The sequence below is a fragment of the Dreissena polymorpha genome, chromosome 7 (assembly GCF_020536995.1).
Source record: "Dreissena polymorpha isolate Duluth1 chromosome 7, UMN_Dpol_1.0, whole genome shotgun sequence".
In the NCBI taxonomy this organism is placed as follows: Eukaryota; Metazoa; Mollusca; class Bivalvia; order Myida; family Dreissenidae; genus Dreissena; species Dreissena polymorpha.
In genome coordinates this window covers 4,415,147-4,428,527 of record NC_068361.1, presented here as the reverse complement: position 1 = coordinate 4,428,527, position 13,381 = coordinate 4,415,147, and the positions used below count along the sequence as shown (strand labels likewise).

General features: G+C 36.4%; 2 protein-coding genes across 2 annotated transcripts; one reads left to right on the top strand and one right to left on the bottom strand.

Moving 5' to 3' along the window:
- Positions 1-2,476: 2,476 nt before the first annotated feature.
- Positions 2,477-4,554, bottom strand: LOC127838038 (ovomucoid-like). Its single transcript, XM_052365551.1, has 4 exons — positions 4,458-4,554; positions 3,856-4,093; positions 3,342-3,572; positions 2,477-2,599 (listed from the first exon to the last, which is right to left on the bottom strand). Exons 1-4 carry the CDS (start codon positions 4,495-4,497, stop codon positions 2,518-2,520), a joined length of 591 nt encoding a protein of 196 aa, XP_052221511.1. The 5' UTR covers positions 4,498-4,554; the 3' UTR covers positions 2,477-2,517.
- A 4,141-nt stretch (positions 4,555-8,695) lies between these two features.
- On the top strand, positions 8,696-12,865 carry LOC127839414 (four-domain proteases inhibitor-like). The gene is made up of 4 exons (XM_052367775.1): positions 8,696-8,834; positions 9,539-9,728; positions 10,621-10,887; positions 12,396-12,865. The coding sequence occupies exons 1-4, from the start codon at positions 8,792-8,794 to the stop codon at positions 12,478-12,480; spliced, it is 585 nt and encodes a 194-aa protein (XP_052223735.1). The 5' UTR covers positions 8,696-8,791; the 3' UTR covers positions 12,481-12,865.
- Positions 12,866-13,381: the final 516 nt, after the last annotated feature.

Sequence of the window (13,381 nt, the reverse complement as noted above, 5' to 3'; positions counted from 1 at the left end):
AAAACTTATCTTTTTCTGTTAGTATATATAAGTAAGGCGGAATCCACCTTTGAAACAATTTTTGGGCGCTGTCTTTCAGCTATCGGGAAAGGCCGGGCCAAAGTGTAATTATTCGAACATAACATTTGGTCGGTTTTGCACTCTCAATCAAAGAGCATAACTTTATCAAACTTCATCAAAGTGTGTTTATCAATAAACTATCGAACAAATTCCACAAAGCTCGGAATTTCAGTTTATCATAATATTGTAATATAAAATAGACTTTATAGTTGCTACATATACCTGCCATTATGTTTTGCACAATTATATACGCCATGTTAGCTGGAACTATCCGCTCATTGACTTATCAGCAGTTAAACAATTTTCGTCGTTTATACTCTCCTTTTCATAGAAAGTTTTCCCCAATCGTCATGACAATGTGTTGACTCATTTTTTCGAATAAATAGACGTGAACTGGGCTTAAACGGGCTAAAACTATTAATTTAAGATTACCCAGTACATGTTTTACATCAATAATTATTGAATAAATATAAAATATTGTTTTAATTAGCAAATATTGTGGTGTGGAAAAAAGGCGTATACAATGCCGGCCTGATGTTAAGAAGTTCACAGCACATGGTCATGAGTTTTTGAAAATGTTAATGACATATTTATTCGAATCGATCGTATTTGACTGACGCCGAATAATTGTATTCTACCTTTACGTGCTTTTCTGGACACACATGTATTTCAAATGTGATGAAATATCATAAGCTAGCATTGGAGTTTACCCAATATCGGGTCTAAACAAACGATTAGCGATTTTTAAGTACATTTTTTTGCATAAATCGTATGATTTTTTCAATAAAAGGGTGCATCAGTATTTTTTAATTTTAAAACCGTGCTCTGAAATCAAAAACTACAATGAAAATGTTGTGCAACATTGTCATCAGCTTTTGCTTCATGACATTTCGTTTATACAGATTGCAAGTTATTGACTTCGAATTTTATAGTCTCACGCCTTCCTGAGAAAAGAATAATCTCTACTGTACATTGGAGATTACTTCGTCTTTTGACATTAATTTGACTCGCAATTAATCGCTAACAATATCTTAAGACGTGTTCTGTTTTAATCAGCAAATAACGTTGCATATCACAAAACTATTCTGACAGAGGTGATATTGTTCAATACAATTAGCCTGTCAATTTGTGTAGGCAAATGGTCTTTCGAAGAGCGATGACACATACGATCACTGGAAGCACTGCGAAGTCTCAATATTTCATATACATGCATCATTGCAATTGCAATACTATTTTGACTTAACTAATATTAAAGATTAATCTTCATAATACTCGTTATTTTTGTTTTCTTAATTGCGATATAAATTTGTCGGAACAAAAGTAATACTCGTAATTTGGTGTTGTAAAAATGTAGAAACTAACTTTTATTAAAACAACTTTGTCGTTTGTACAAATAATATATATTCTCACTATTTTGACACGTTTACCTAGCATTTTCTTTTTCATATACATTATTTCTTTACAATCAGTATGACTAATCTTTAGCAAGTTTGTTTGAAGACGCTATTTGCAAATCACATCATAATCAATGATTGGTGATGTCATACTTGAAGAAGTAAGTGTGCGCTAGCATGACGTAATAACAGAAGTTAGTGTGATTATGCATGGTGTAATCACAGAAGTAAGTGTGGACTAAAATGTCGTTAGTACATTATTTAGTGTGATATTGCATAACTTCATAACAAAGCTAGTGAACGCTTGCAGGACGTGATTACATACGTTAGTGTGCACCAGCATGACGATGTTACAGAAGTCAGCGGGTGCTAGCATGGCGTTATTACAGCAATAAGTGTTTGCTTGCATGACGTAATTACAGAAGTTAACGAGACATTGTAAAGGTATATAGTATCTTCTAACGTTTACCATATTAAAATTATCAAATTTATGAAAGCAAATAAATGGCAAAGAACAACTTTTAATTATACGTTAACTTGAAACCTCAATTTTAATTTGCTGCGTGAAACATAATCCGTTACAAAACAGCTGACACATTATTGTTCGAGCTGTTTGTGGTTTAAAGGTATATTTTCGTACAATCAACTTTAGCGTTACTGGTTCATATTGTGTTCATTCGATTGTCTTATATTCGTTTTTTTAACAAGTTCTAGTAGAATTGGTGCAGATGTTTAATCCAAAACACCAAACCAAAATCTCTTTGGACCTGGACTGTCTGTATTTGAACAATGAAACATGTTTTAAAGGGCTCAAACTAACATCGGTTTGGATCTGGACTGACTGTATTTAAAAAATACATGTTTCAAAGGCTCCAAACTAAAATCGTTTTGGATATTCACTTACTGTATTTTTAAAAATACAGCATGTTTCAAAGGCACCAAACTTACATCGGTTTGCGTCTGGACTGACTGTACACATTTGAAAAATAGAAAATAATTCAAATGCACCAAACTAACATCGGTTTGGATTTGGACTGGCTGTATTTGAAAAATACAACATGACTCAAAGACCAAACTTACATCGGTTAGGATCTGGACTGATGGTCAATGTCCTGTTCTTGCATCTCTCCTTGGTGAAAACACACCTGAAGGTAAACAAGAAGCAAAATCATAAGGTTAAAACAAGAAACCTGAACCAATAACTGAAGGGAGAAACAAACACGTCAGAACACACATGTGAAGAAAACGAAAGGGCAACAAAGGTTAAAGCAAACAACCAGAAAATACGTCTTAATTAGGAAAATAAAAGATTCAAACACACGTTATAATGTTGAAAACAAACAAATCAAATCACACATTTGACGGCAATATATGTAAATATGGACACAAATCTGAAAACGCATCTGAAGCTAACAACAACAAAAAATCACACGCAACTTAATCGAAAAACTGGAACAAACATTTATAATTTCCAAATAATGGAATCAATTTTAGACATAATTTGGCAAAACTTTTTAGAAAATTTGAACACGCTAAGAGTTATAATGTTTGGGCGCTAATTGGATATAAAAATGATCGTCGATCATTTGCATCGATTTGGATTATGATTTGAAAAGAACCAAATTATGTCTAAATTTTCATTGTCGCATTTCATTTTGTGTTTATATTTACAAAGGCTTACAGGAACAGTCATTCTTTCAGTGTAAATATTTTCATTTTCGATTTCACAAAATGACGCTGCAATACTACATATTGTGCCTAACACACATTTTCTGTTTTAAAACAACAAAATTATCTATATTTAATACTTAAGGTTTTTAATACGAAAACTAGCCTGCAATAATTAACAAACATTACCAACAAAGTACTCATGTTTTGATGACTCACATATTGGGATAGAACTGGCTATCCGACCCGCATACGACTTTTAATTCATTGGGGCACGTTATGGACGCGACGTTGCTACAGAAGAGATTGAACATTAAGTCGCCATCGGTTGTGACAGTGGCGACGTTGCTTGAAGGGGTCGTGGTGTTTTGACATGCGCCATGGCTTTTGAGGGTTATTTTATGCCCAGCATAATGTAGGGTCTCGCACACAGCGTGGGTAAAATGGCAGCTGTAAACAATATCTCGTAACTTGCAATGAGTGCCAAGAAAGAAATAGGGTATACTCTTTTGATGTAGAAGAATTGTTCTTCAATATTTTTGCGCTATAATCAGCATGATTGATTGTTCTTTGCTATCAGTTAACTGTTACAATAATTATTCAATAGCATTTAAAAAAAAAACTAAAAAAATATGAGGTTGATATTCTTGCAATTAAACGGGGCAAAATTGTCATATGAACTTTCAATCGCGTTTTTATCGATAATTTATAAAAAGTTATAGGATCATCTTACTGGTTGTCATAGGTTACCCCATTCGAGCCACACACTTGCTCATCGCCCTTTGTCACGTGGGTAGCGCAGTCGACCAGTAGAAGCTCGAGACACAGAGCGTCGGTGTAGAGGGTGTTGATATTCACAATGGCTGCGTCTACTACTCCGCTAGGAATCCCTGTGGTGGTGATGGTGGGGTGTATGTGTGGTTGGGTGTTTTGTACTCCATGACTTGGGGTTACGGTGCCCCAAACAGCGACTGAAATAATATGGAATGCGTCGATTAATTCAAATTTCATATCCCGTTGTATTTAAGCTCAAGCGTTAAATAGCCATGAATTACGGATTTGATGTTTTTATTGACCAATATGCAACGATCAGGCCAAATTATTTCGATTTAAAGTAATCTAGCAAATAATATTAAAAATAAATTTAAACTAGTTGCGCGATAATATTACAGTATGTCAATTTTAAATTGAGGAACCATCAGCGATCATCATGTTAAAACATAAACATTGAAAGTTTTCGCATATGATTACAAAATTTTCGATGCATGTTAAATAAAGTAGGATTGTGTTTTAAAATGCAGATAATGGTTAAAATAGTCGGCAAAAGTTACGCACCGAAATTCTGCAACAGAACAAACACTCTGATGGAAATCATCTTAAATTGGCGACTTCAAGACTCGCGAAACTGTAACTGAGAGTCATTTGAAATTGGAACATATTAATACTGTCCTGAATTTGTTATCAGAAATCACGACTTTACGTTGTGACCAATTATAATGTTTTCAGACACAGGACCCAACAAGACACAAATAAACAGCAATGAAGGAAAATGTGATAACCGCCATGGAACAGTCAATACAAATATATTTTTGATTTGATCGATTGCAAAGGAAATCTCCCATGTGACCAATACGTTCAAAAGACTTTTTACAAAAAAGAGTTACAGCATTTACGCGGAATAGTACGAGATACATGAAAGGTCTTGGCGGAATAGTACGAGATACATGAAAGGTCTTGGCGGAATAGTACGAGATACATGAAAGGTCTTGGCGGAATAGTACGAGATACATGAAAGGTCTTGGCGGAATAGTACGAGATACATGAAAGGTCTTAGCGGAATAGTACGAGATACGTGAAAGGTCTTGGCGGAATAGTACGAGATACATGAAAGGTCTTGGCGGAATAGTACGAGATACATGAAAGGTCTTGGCGGAATAGTACGAGGTACATGAAAGGTCTTGGCGGAATAGTACGAAATACATGAAAGGTCTTGGCGGAATAGTACGAGATACATGAAAGGTCTTGGCAGAATATAACGAGATACATGAAAGGTCTTGGCGGAATAGTACGAGATACATCAAAGGTCTTGGCGGAATAGTACGAGATACATGAAAGGTCTTGGCGAAATAGTACGAGATACATGAAAGGTCTTGGCGGAATAGTACAAGATACATGAAAGGTCTTGTCTCAGATGTGATAAGGGGCCTTTCCGTAGCGAACAGTATTCTGCACATTTGTTTAACTTATAAAGTTAAAGACTAAGTAGGTTATGGTAACGCGAAAGATCGAACCTTCGACCCCCAAATTCTGGCGTGTGTCGTCATTATACCGCAAATCCGCTCTGGTCAATTCAAAGTAGAGCATTGATTATCTAAATCGGTTAAAGGTCCAAAACTTTACACTCGGTTCATGCTCATTTAAAATATTTATGTTTAAAAAAAGTACTCATGCAAATATACAACTTTACTATTGCTACCCATGGCGCCATAATTATAACTTTCTGACGCACGATTAAATGAAAACAAAAGGTATCAAACTGACCGTCGTGATTGAATCAGTGCTTTCAACGTTTAAATCTGTATCAGGATTGCAAGAGCCTGGTAATTGCAACTTGAAACTCTGTCACACAATAAGGGTAACATCTTCCAACTTTTTTGAAAACTTATCCATGCTGGACTCATTCATGCTCTTTACAGGGTGCTGACTTTAATTTTGAACTTCGAACTTGGCCTTAGACCAGGCTTCCGAGTGTAATATGCCATCGCCCAATGCGTGTCAATTCTGACATGTTATTTGAATCCATTCATGATGGATAAAAGTATGTGAACATGTTGTTCGGAATTGATCTCTATATATTTGACCGTGACATTTGACCCATGATCTCTATATTTGACCTTGACGTTAGACCCATGATCTCTATATTTGACCGTAACCATTGACGCATTATATATCTATTTGACAGTGTACTCGGACCGTGACCTTGGACCCATGCTCGTAGCTCTTACTCACAAAGTTATTCGAAATGTTATTACTAGTAATTTATTGGACGTAAGGTTTTTAATTGTACTTTCAATTTTAACATCGATCTTGACATTGGGCTCTAGCAACCAACACTTTGTCTTATAATGCTCATTACTTGCACTTCCTTTCCTTTGAGCCAAATAGACATAGTTAGGCTCCGAATAAACGTGTAAATGACTCTTTTATTTGACCTTTTACCTTGAAATATGACCTTGACTTAACCCGAGTGATCTGTTTCGATCTGATCCGAAAACATATACATTTGACGTTTACTCTTGAGACTTTAGTCGATGCGCATGCTGAAACTGGACACGCCAACCGTTTCCTTTCCTTTGTTTTGCAAATTTTATTAAACTCATGTTAAATATTTGTATTTCACGAAATACAATTTTAATATCAAATATTCAAATGCAGCCTACGTTTTACGACATGTTTTCAATCGATCAACAACTTAGCACGCGTTATTTTAAAAACTTATCGGATAAAACACACACATAATGGCAGGAACACAATAAAACCCCCATGTTCTGATAAAGGCGCGAGCCTGAATCAGAACCAGTATGAATTCAAATGGTTCCTAATATGTATTATACCGAAATAATCAATCATAACTCAACACTAACTGTTACACTTTCGAGCCAAATACGATCGTAACCAGTATAGACCACGTGATGCATGATATGTAAAGATCACGTGATGTCTGGTTTGTATTGACTATGCGCTGTTTGGATTGTAAAAATCACGTGATGTCTGACATGTATAGATCGCATGATATCTGGCTTGTCTACATCAAGTCATACATGATATGCATAGATCACGTGATGTCTGGCATGTATAGATTATATCGCGTGTATAGATCACGTCATGTCTGATATGTATAGATAGCATGATGTTTGACATATAGAGATACGTGATGTCTGACATGTGTAGATCACGTGATGCCTGACATGTTTAGATCACGTGATGTCTGATATGTACTAATCACGTGATGTATTGCATGCATAGATCACGAGATGTATGTCCAAAATGTAAAGATAACATGATATCTAGCTTGTATAGATCACGTAATGTCTGACATAAATCAACAACGGGATGTCTTACAAATATAGATCAGGAGATATCTGACATGTATGGATCACATGATATGTGGTTTGTATAGATCACATGATGTCTGACATGTATAAACCACCGTAATTGTGACATATTGTTTATAGATCAGGGGATGGCTGACATGTATAGATCGCTTGGTGTCTGACATATAACGATCTCGTGATGTCTGGCATGTATAGCCACGTAATGTATGACATATATGCTTAGCTTGCGTGTTAGTTTGAGGTTTAGTTAACTTTGTACATTAGGCTTTGCCAACAATAAATCAAATCGGTCTCATTTATTGAATGCCTCTTAGCAAAGCACGCTCTATGACATATTACATTTTCATTCGTTGAAGTGCTAGCACCTTAGTTAAGTACATTCTCTACATGACGTCCGACAGTATTTTAATTATTATCTGTTGCAAGACCTCACAATTTGCCAATGTGTGAACATTGTCTTATCTTGGAAATAATGAACCTAACATTGTGCATCAAGTGTCATATATAGGCAGCACGAGCTTATCAGGGCGACACTTTCCGCTTTCATTATATTTTTATTTTAAAGAAAGTCTCTCTCTTAGCAAAAATCCAGTTTAAGCGAAAATTGTTGTACCTGATTAGTTTATGCGGACTGCACATGCTTATCTGGGACGACACTTTACGTACATGCATCAAACCCCCTTTTCACAGAGCACATCCCATATATAGTCAACAGCTACCAAATGTGATTACGCTTAGAAGTCACAGAGAATGAACCCAACGCAATTCTCACTAAGACTATCCGGGTTGGAACCCAGGGCCCGCATTGCAGAAACATCTTAAAAACACCGCGTATTGTTTTTCCTCTTTACCTATTTATGCCTAGTGGACTCTCCCATCCTTCTAAATTGGATCCATTAAATAAGGGATGTCTAGTATATTTATTTCTATATTTAGAATATTTATTACAGAAATTCCTTTAAGCAAACAGCGCAGACCCTGATGAGACGCCGCATCATGCGGCGTTTCATCTGGGTCTACGCTGTTTGCCAAGGCCTTTTTTTCTAGACGCTAGGCATAAATGGGTTAAATAGAACATTATGTTTCCAGTGTATATAGCATTATCTGTTGTAATTCATACTTGCTTTTAGTTTGATAAAATAAATCACACAATTTTGTCCACTTAATTAAGATAAAAATTGCAAGTTTCTTGAAACAGGCCTCAATAATCTTAAGATACTCATTCGATACTTCAAGGAGCACAGATTTCTTAGGTATTGGACCATTATTCACGTTAAAAATGAATTTTTAGTTGGTTTACACAAACAGTTTAAACTGTCCATAATTTAATAGTTTAATAAAAGTGTTTATGCATGCCAGATTTATATTTTTCCCACGTTGAACTTCGTTTATGCCCAAATGAGGAGCATTTAAATTCTTTATATAAGAGTTTGTTATCATCGCATATGTGGGTCATGTCTTTTGGGTGCTCTTTATGGAGACAACGTTCACGAACAAGCCTTATCGGAGGCGCGAATACAAACACCACGGACCTACTGTAGTCTAAACCGAACTATGGCATCGAAATTCGGATTCGTTGTGATTTTTCTCATGTACAGTAAGTACGGTGATCTAACAAAAGAGAAATGAAGTGAATTTTGCTGACAGCAAAATAAGCCACACTGTATGATGCATGCGTTTAAATGTGTGTTATTAAAAAGGTCGTTTGTTTCAAAGGAGAAGCCTTAAGTCACATTTCCTCTCTTCTTTTATGATCATCAGTGATCACACGTCAGGTATAAAAACTACATATCTACATCTTCATTCTTACACAGACCATAATATATCTGGGACATTTTTTTTCTTCTCGTGGACATAAATCAAGAATCGCAACATGCCAAAGAAAAATTATGTTTTAAAATATGATTAACGTCATGCGAAAATGGGTCTTATGTCATATGCGGCCAGCGTATTTCCAACCCAGTATACTCATCCGCGCCGTCTGGTCAGGTCCTACCATGTGCGCTAATTCAGCGTGACTCTATAGCGGACAGCGTAGGTCCTGCCCGAACGGCGCGATCGTCAAGGCTGGTCTGGAGCCACGCTGGCCGCCCATGGATTAGACATAATTCCGCACGACGCGGCTCAAACTATCCTCTCCTCCAATCAATTGCAATGTTTTAAACAACTTTACAGTAAATTTAACTTCCGGTAAATAGGGTTTTCCACAATTTTCAGTCGATTTCACTTCCGATAAACAACGTTTTCCACAATTATCAGTCGGTTTTACTTCCGCTAAACAACGTTTTCTACAATTTTAAGTCAGTTCCACTTCTGGTAAACCCGATGTGCACGTGCCAAATCAACACGAGGTCGATGCCGTCATTGTGTTGCTGGATGTTCACTATAACGAACACCTATGCCTGGAGCTACTGCTCGTAGATTGCGCTACGCATGTCACCCCGGGAGACGAAAAAGTGTGCGGATCGGACGGAAAAACATACGAAAACCAGTAAGAAAGAAATGAAGACAACCCGGTCACATTGGACTGGTGTCCTCTCTACGAACAAAACTGTCAATGTTACGAAAACGTCGATAGTATTAAGACATTTTTTGCGTTATGTTCACTTAAGTCTATGGTCGAAAGTTCGAAGACTTCATTAGATTTAAATGAAATTCGTGAGCTCATCATTATTCCCACACCTAAGGGTCGCCGAGGGCCTTTTCCATCTTGGAGGATAATGTGACTGTCGCGATCTGAATTGTACGATGTCATATCCATATGCACAAGCATGTAAACATTATTTGTATGCACTATGTCATTAAGCAACGTATGCCCATATTGTTAAAGATATACGTCTTGGCTTTGTGTATGGTCACAAAACACTGTCTAGCATGAATGGATTTTGATGTATTTCGATGGAAGTGAAAAGCACGGTGCTATATTAACCAATCATGTCCCAAAATGATCAACAACGAATCATTATGACAATAGAACTCTATTTAAAATCAGTTACCGCCCGGTTTATGTATTGCACAACCTTGGTACCAAAACAACAACAAAATTCTACTTTATCTTTCCAGCCACAGTTAATTGATTGGGCAATAATTTGGACATATTGTAGTGTTATTTAACCCATTTATGCCTAGCGTCTAAAAATAGGCCTTGGCAGCCAGCGTAGACCCAGATGAAACGCCGCATGATGCGGCGTCTCATCAGGGTCTGCGCTGTTTGCTTAAAGAAATTTCTTTAAGAAATATTTTAAATATAGAAATAAATATACTAGACATCCCTTATTTTGGAAATAAATGGATCTAATTTAGAAGGATGGGAGAGTCCGCTAGGCATAAATGGGTTAAACTCACAATATTCAACATCAATATTATCTTTGTGTTTGAAACAGCTGTTACTTTACTCACGCGCTGTGCGCTCGACTACACTCGGACTCCAAACTCCACTTGCAAAACCATGGCGCATGCGTCGTTACGAGCACTGTTGCTATGACAACGGTAACCAACGACGTACCGACAGCAACACCGGAGGCCTCCACCACTGTCAACCCGATTGCCGCTGTTGTGCAAAATGTGTTCTGCCAAAATGTCAACGCCATTATCTGCGCCTCGACTTTTGACGTCGTGTGCGGAACGGACGGGAACCTCTATCCAAACCGGTATACATTGTTTTTGCACTTTTTGTAAGGCAATCATAAATTGCGAACTCTGATGTACACACGTCACATATTTATGGAACGAAATAACGTTAAAAAATAATAGTAAAAATGAAGTTAGTCGAAAGAGTTTATTTTAATTATATAAAATAAAGTATTTAGGACAACAAGACTGATGGCGACTCATTTCTATCGTGATTAAATTTCAAATTTTGAACAATTCACAAATATAATTTAATCGTTAAACTAAAATTTATTGACATTTATTTGTGTTGTAGTAATATTTGTCGAATTCAAGATTATTTCATTTATAAAGAGCTGATCCGTTGACATGATTATAGTCAGCTAACTTGACATTGGAAAAATACACCACCATAGGAATAACAAAACACCGATATGTAACATATATCGTGGTGATAGGTAACTGGATGGATGTGCTATACACTTATATAAATCTTATTAAAATGGAAGGTTGATACAGTTTGGTTTACACATATATATTTATGTCAGGATCCGGAAGTTTTCTTAGCATTCCTTCCTAGTATACTTACTAGAGACACGGTAGTTAAGACGAAATGTGCATATGAGCTGTCATTTACATATCTTTGGTTTGTGCTGAAATGTCTTGTGCTGTGTGTGTGAGGGGGGATCCCAACCTGTCCACAATTCAATCTCATAATCCATGCACCTTAAAGCGAGATTATACGATTTTTTATATGTGTTTAATTGTACTATTTTGATAAAATATGTTACAATAACACAACATAGGCAAGAAAAATTATACATTAAAGCCGAATTTAATAAAATGCAGCAAACACAAATTAGCACCCGAGCCGATTGTGACGTACATATTTTCCTACAATAACCGAAGCATTCGTCTTTGTAATAGGATAGGCGTCAGTGTTTGTGTGTCGTTTGACTAGATATCGTTGCAAAAATTCAAATAATTCTTTAAACTAAATGTAGATTCACATCGTACATGAATGGTATACATGCTGGCGAATTCGGCTGTACAGCCGTTTTCAATTTCAGAAATAATTATCTGGCTTATTTCGCATTTTTCGACACATGTTCTTCTTAACTTTTATTTTAATTTATATTGATATATATAATAAGTTTTTTACACATTTTATATAAATTCATAAACATTTGACAAAATTGTATAATCCCGCTTTAAATCGGAAATAGAACCCGCGTCGACTAGGTCAAAAGCGCTAATCGAACGGCATGATACTCGCGTTTATTGTAAAATCATGTACTAGTATATGCGTCGCCATTACATTTCGTGCTTTTTTATTAGTTTCATGGGTAAAGAAGTATTTGGGAAAGTTTCAAGAACGCTTCCATAGTGAAGATTAACGCTTGACCTTCCGGTCGGTAGGCGGACACTACGCAACGGCGACCTTGAAGTATTTACAGTATTTTAGCATATACTCGATTTGACGTTATTGATATTAATCGCACTCCATAGTCTTGCGTGTTGAATCATTGTTTTTATTTTTGTTTCACAGGTGCGAGCTTTCCAAGGCGAAATGCAAGAACCTGGCTTTAACAATCGACCCTGATGTCAGCCACTGCATGTCCGGGAAAAAATAAGCGTCGTTCTGGAAAAACTGGGCTTCTTGAGTGTGCGTGAATTGTCTTCCAAGATTAGCCCGTGCATGCCGCACAGGCTAAGCAGTGACGACACTTTTCGCCTAAACTAGATTTTAGCTAGGATGAAACTTTCTTTTAACGAAAATTACCATACAAGCGGAATGTTGTCCCAGATTAGCCTGTGCGGACTTGATAGGCTAATCTGGGATGACAATTTACGCACATACATGAAGCCCGGGAGAAAATTAGCTGCGATGCTTCTCTATATGAAAGCTTGAGGCTGCTGGAAGTACCGAAATCAACATGAATATATGTTCTTGTTATTTTGAAATACAAATGCTTATTTTGATTATGCTTATTTTGATTAAACTCAATTAAACACTGACCGTACATTATTTTGTTAAACATAATGCTCATACTCCGAAATGAACAGTACTGTTTTGCTATCAAAATTGTTATTTCGTTTTCGTGTTTTTTATTATTATATATTATTTTTGCCCTGTCTGTTTGTTTGCGTCAAACTTTAACATTGGTCATAACTTTTGCAATATTGAAGATAGCAACTTAATATTTGGCATGCTTGTGTATCTCAGGGAGCTGCACATTTTGAGTGGTGAACGGTCAAGGTCAAATATAGTTGGGGGACATAATGTTTCACAAACAAACCTCGTTTTCAAGACCTGAAAAAATGATTGTACAAACTAGCGCAGGCCCGATGTTTTGCACAAGACGTATACTGAAAGCAATAAGAACTAGATCGATGCAAAAAGGGCCTACGTTACGACACTTGCTGATTAACACAAATATCATTCTAATTTAATGTATGTGCATGTAATTTAAGTAGTTTTGATTGGGAATTGTTTTACCGTTTTAAAGACCGATGACATTTGCAATATCTGCG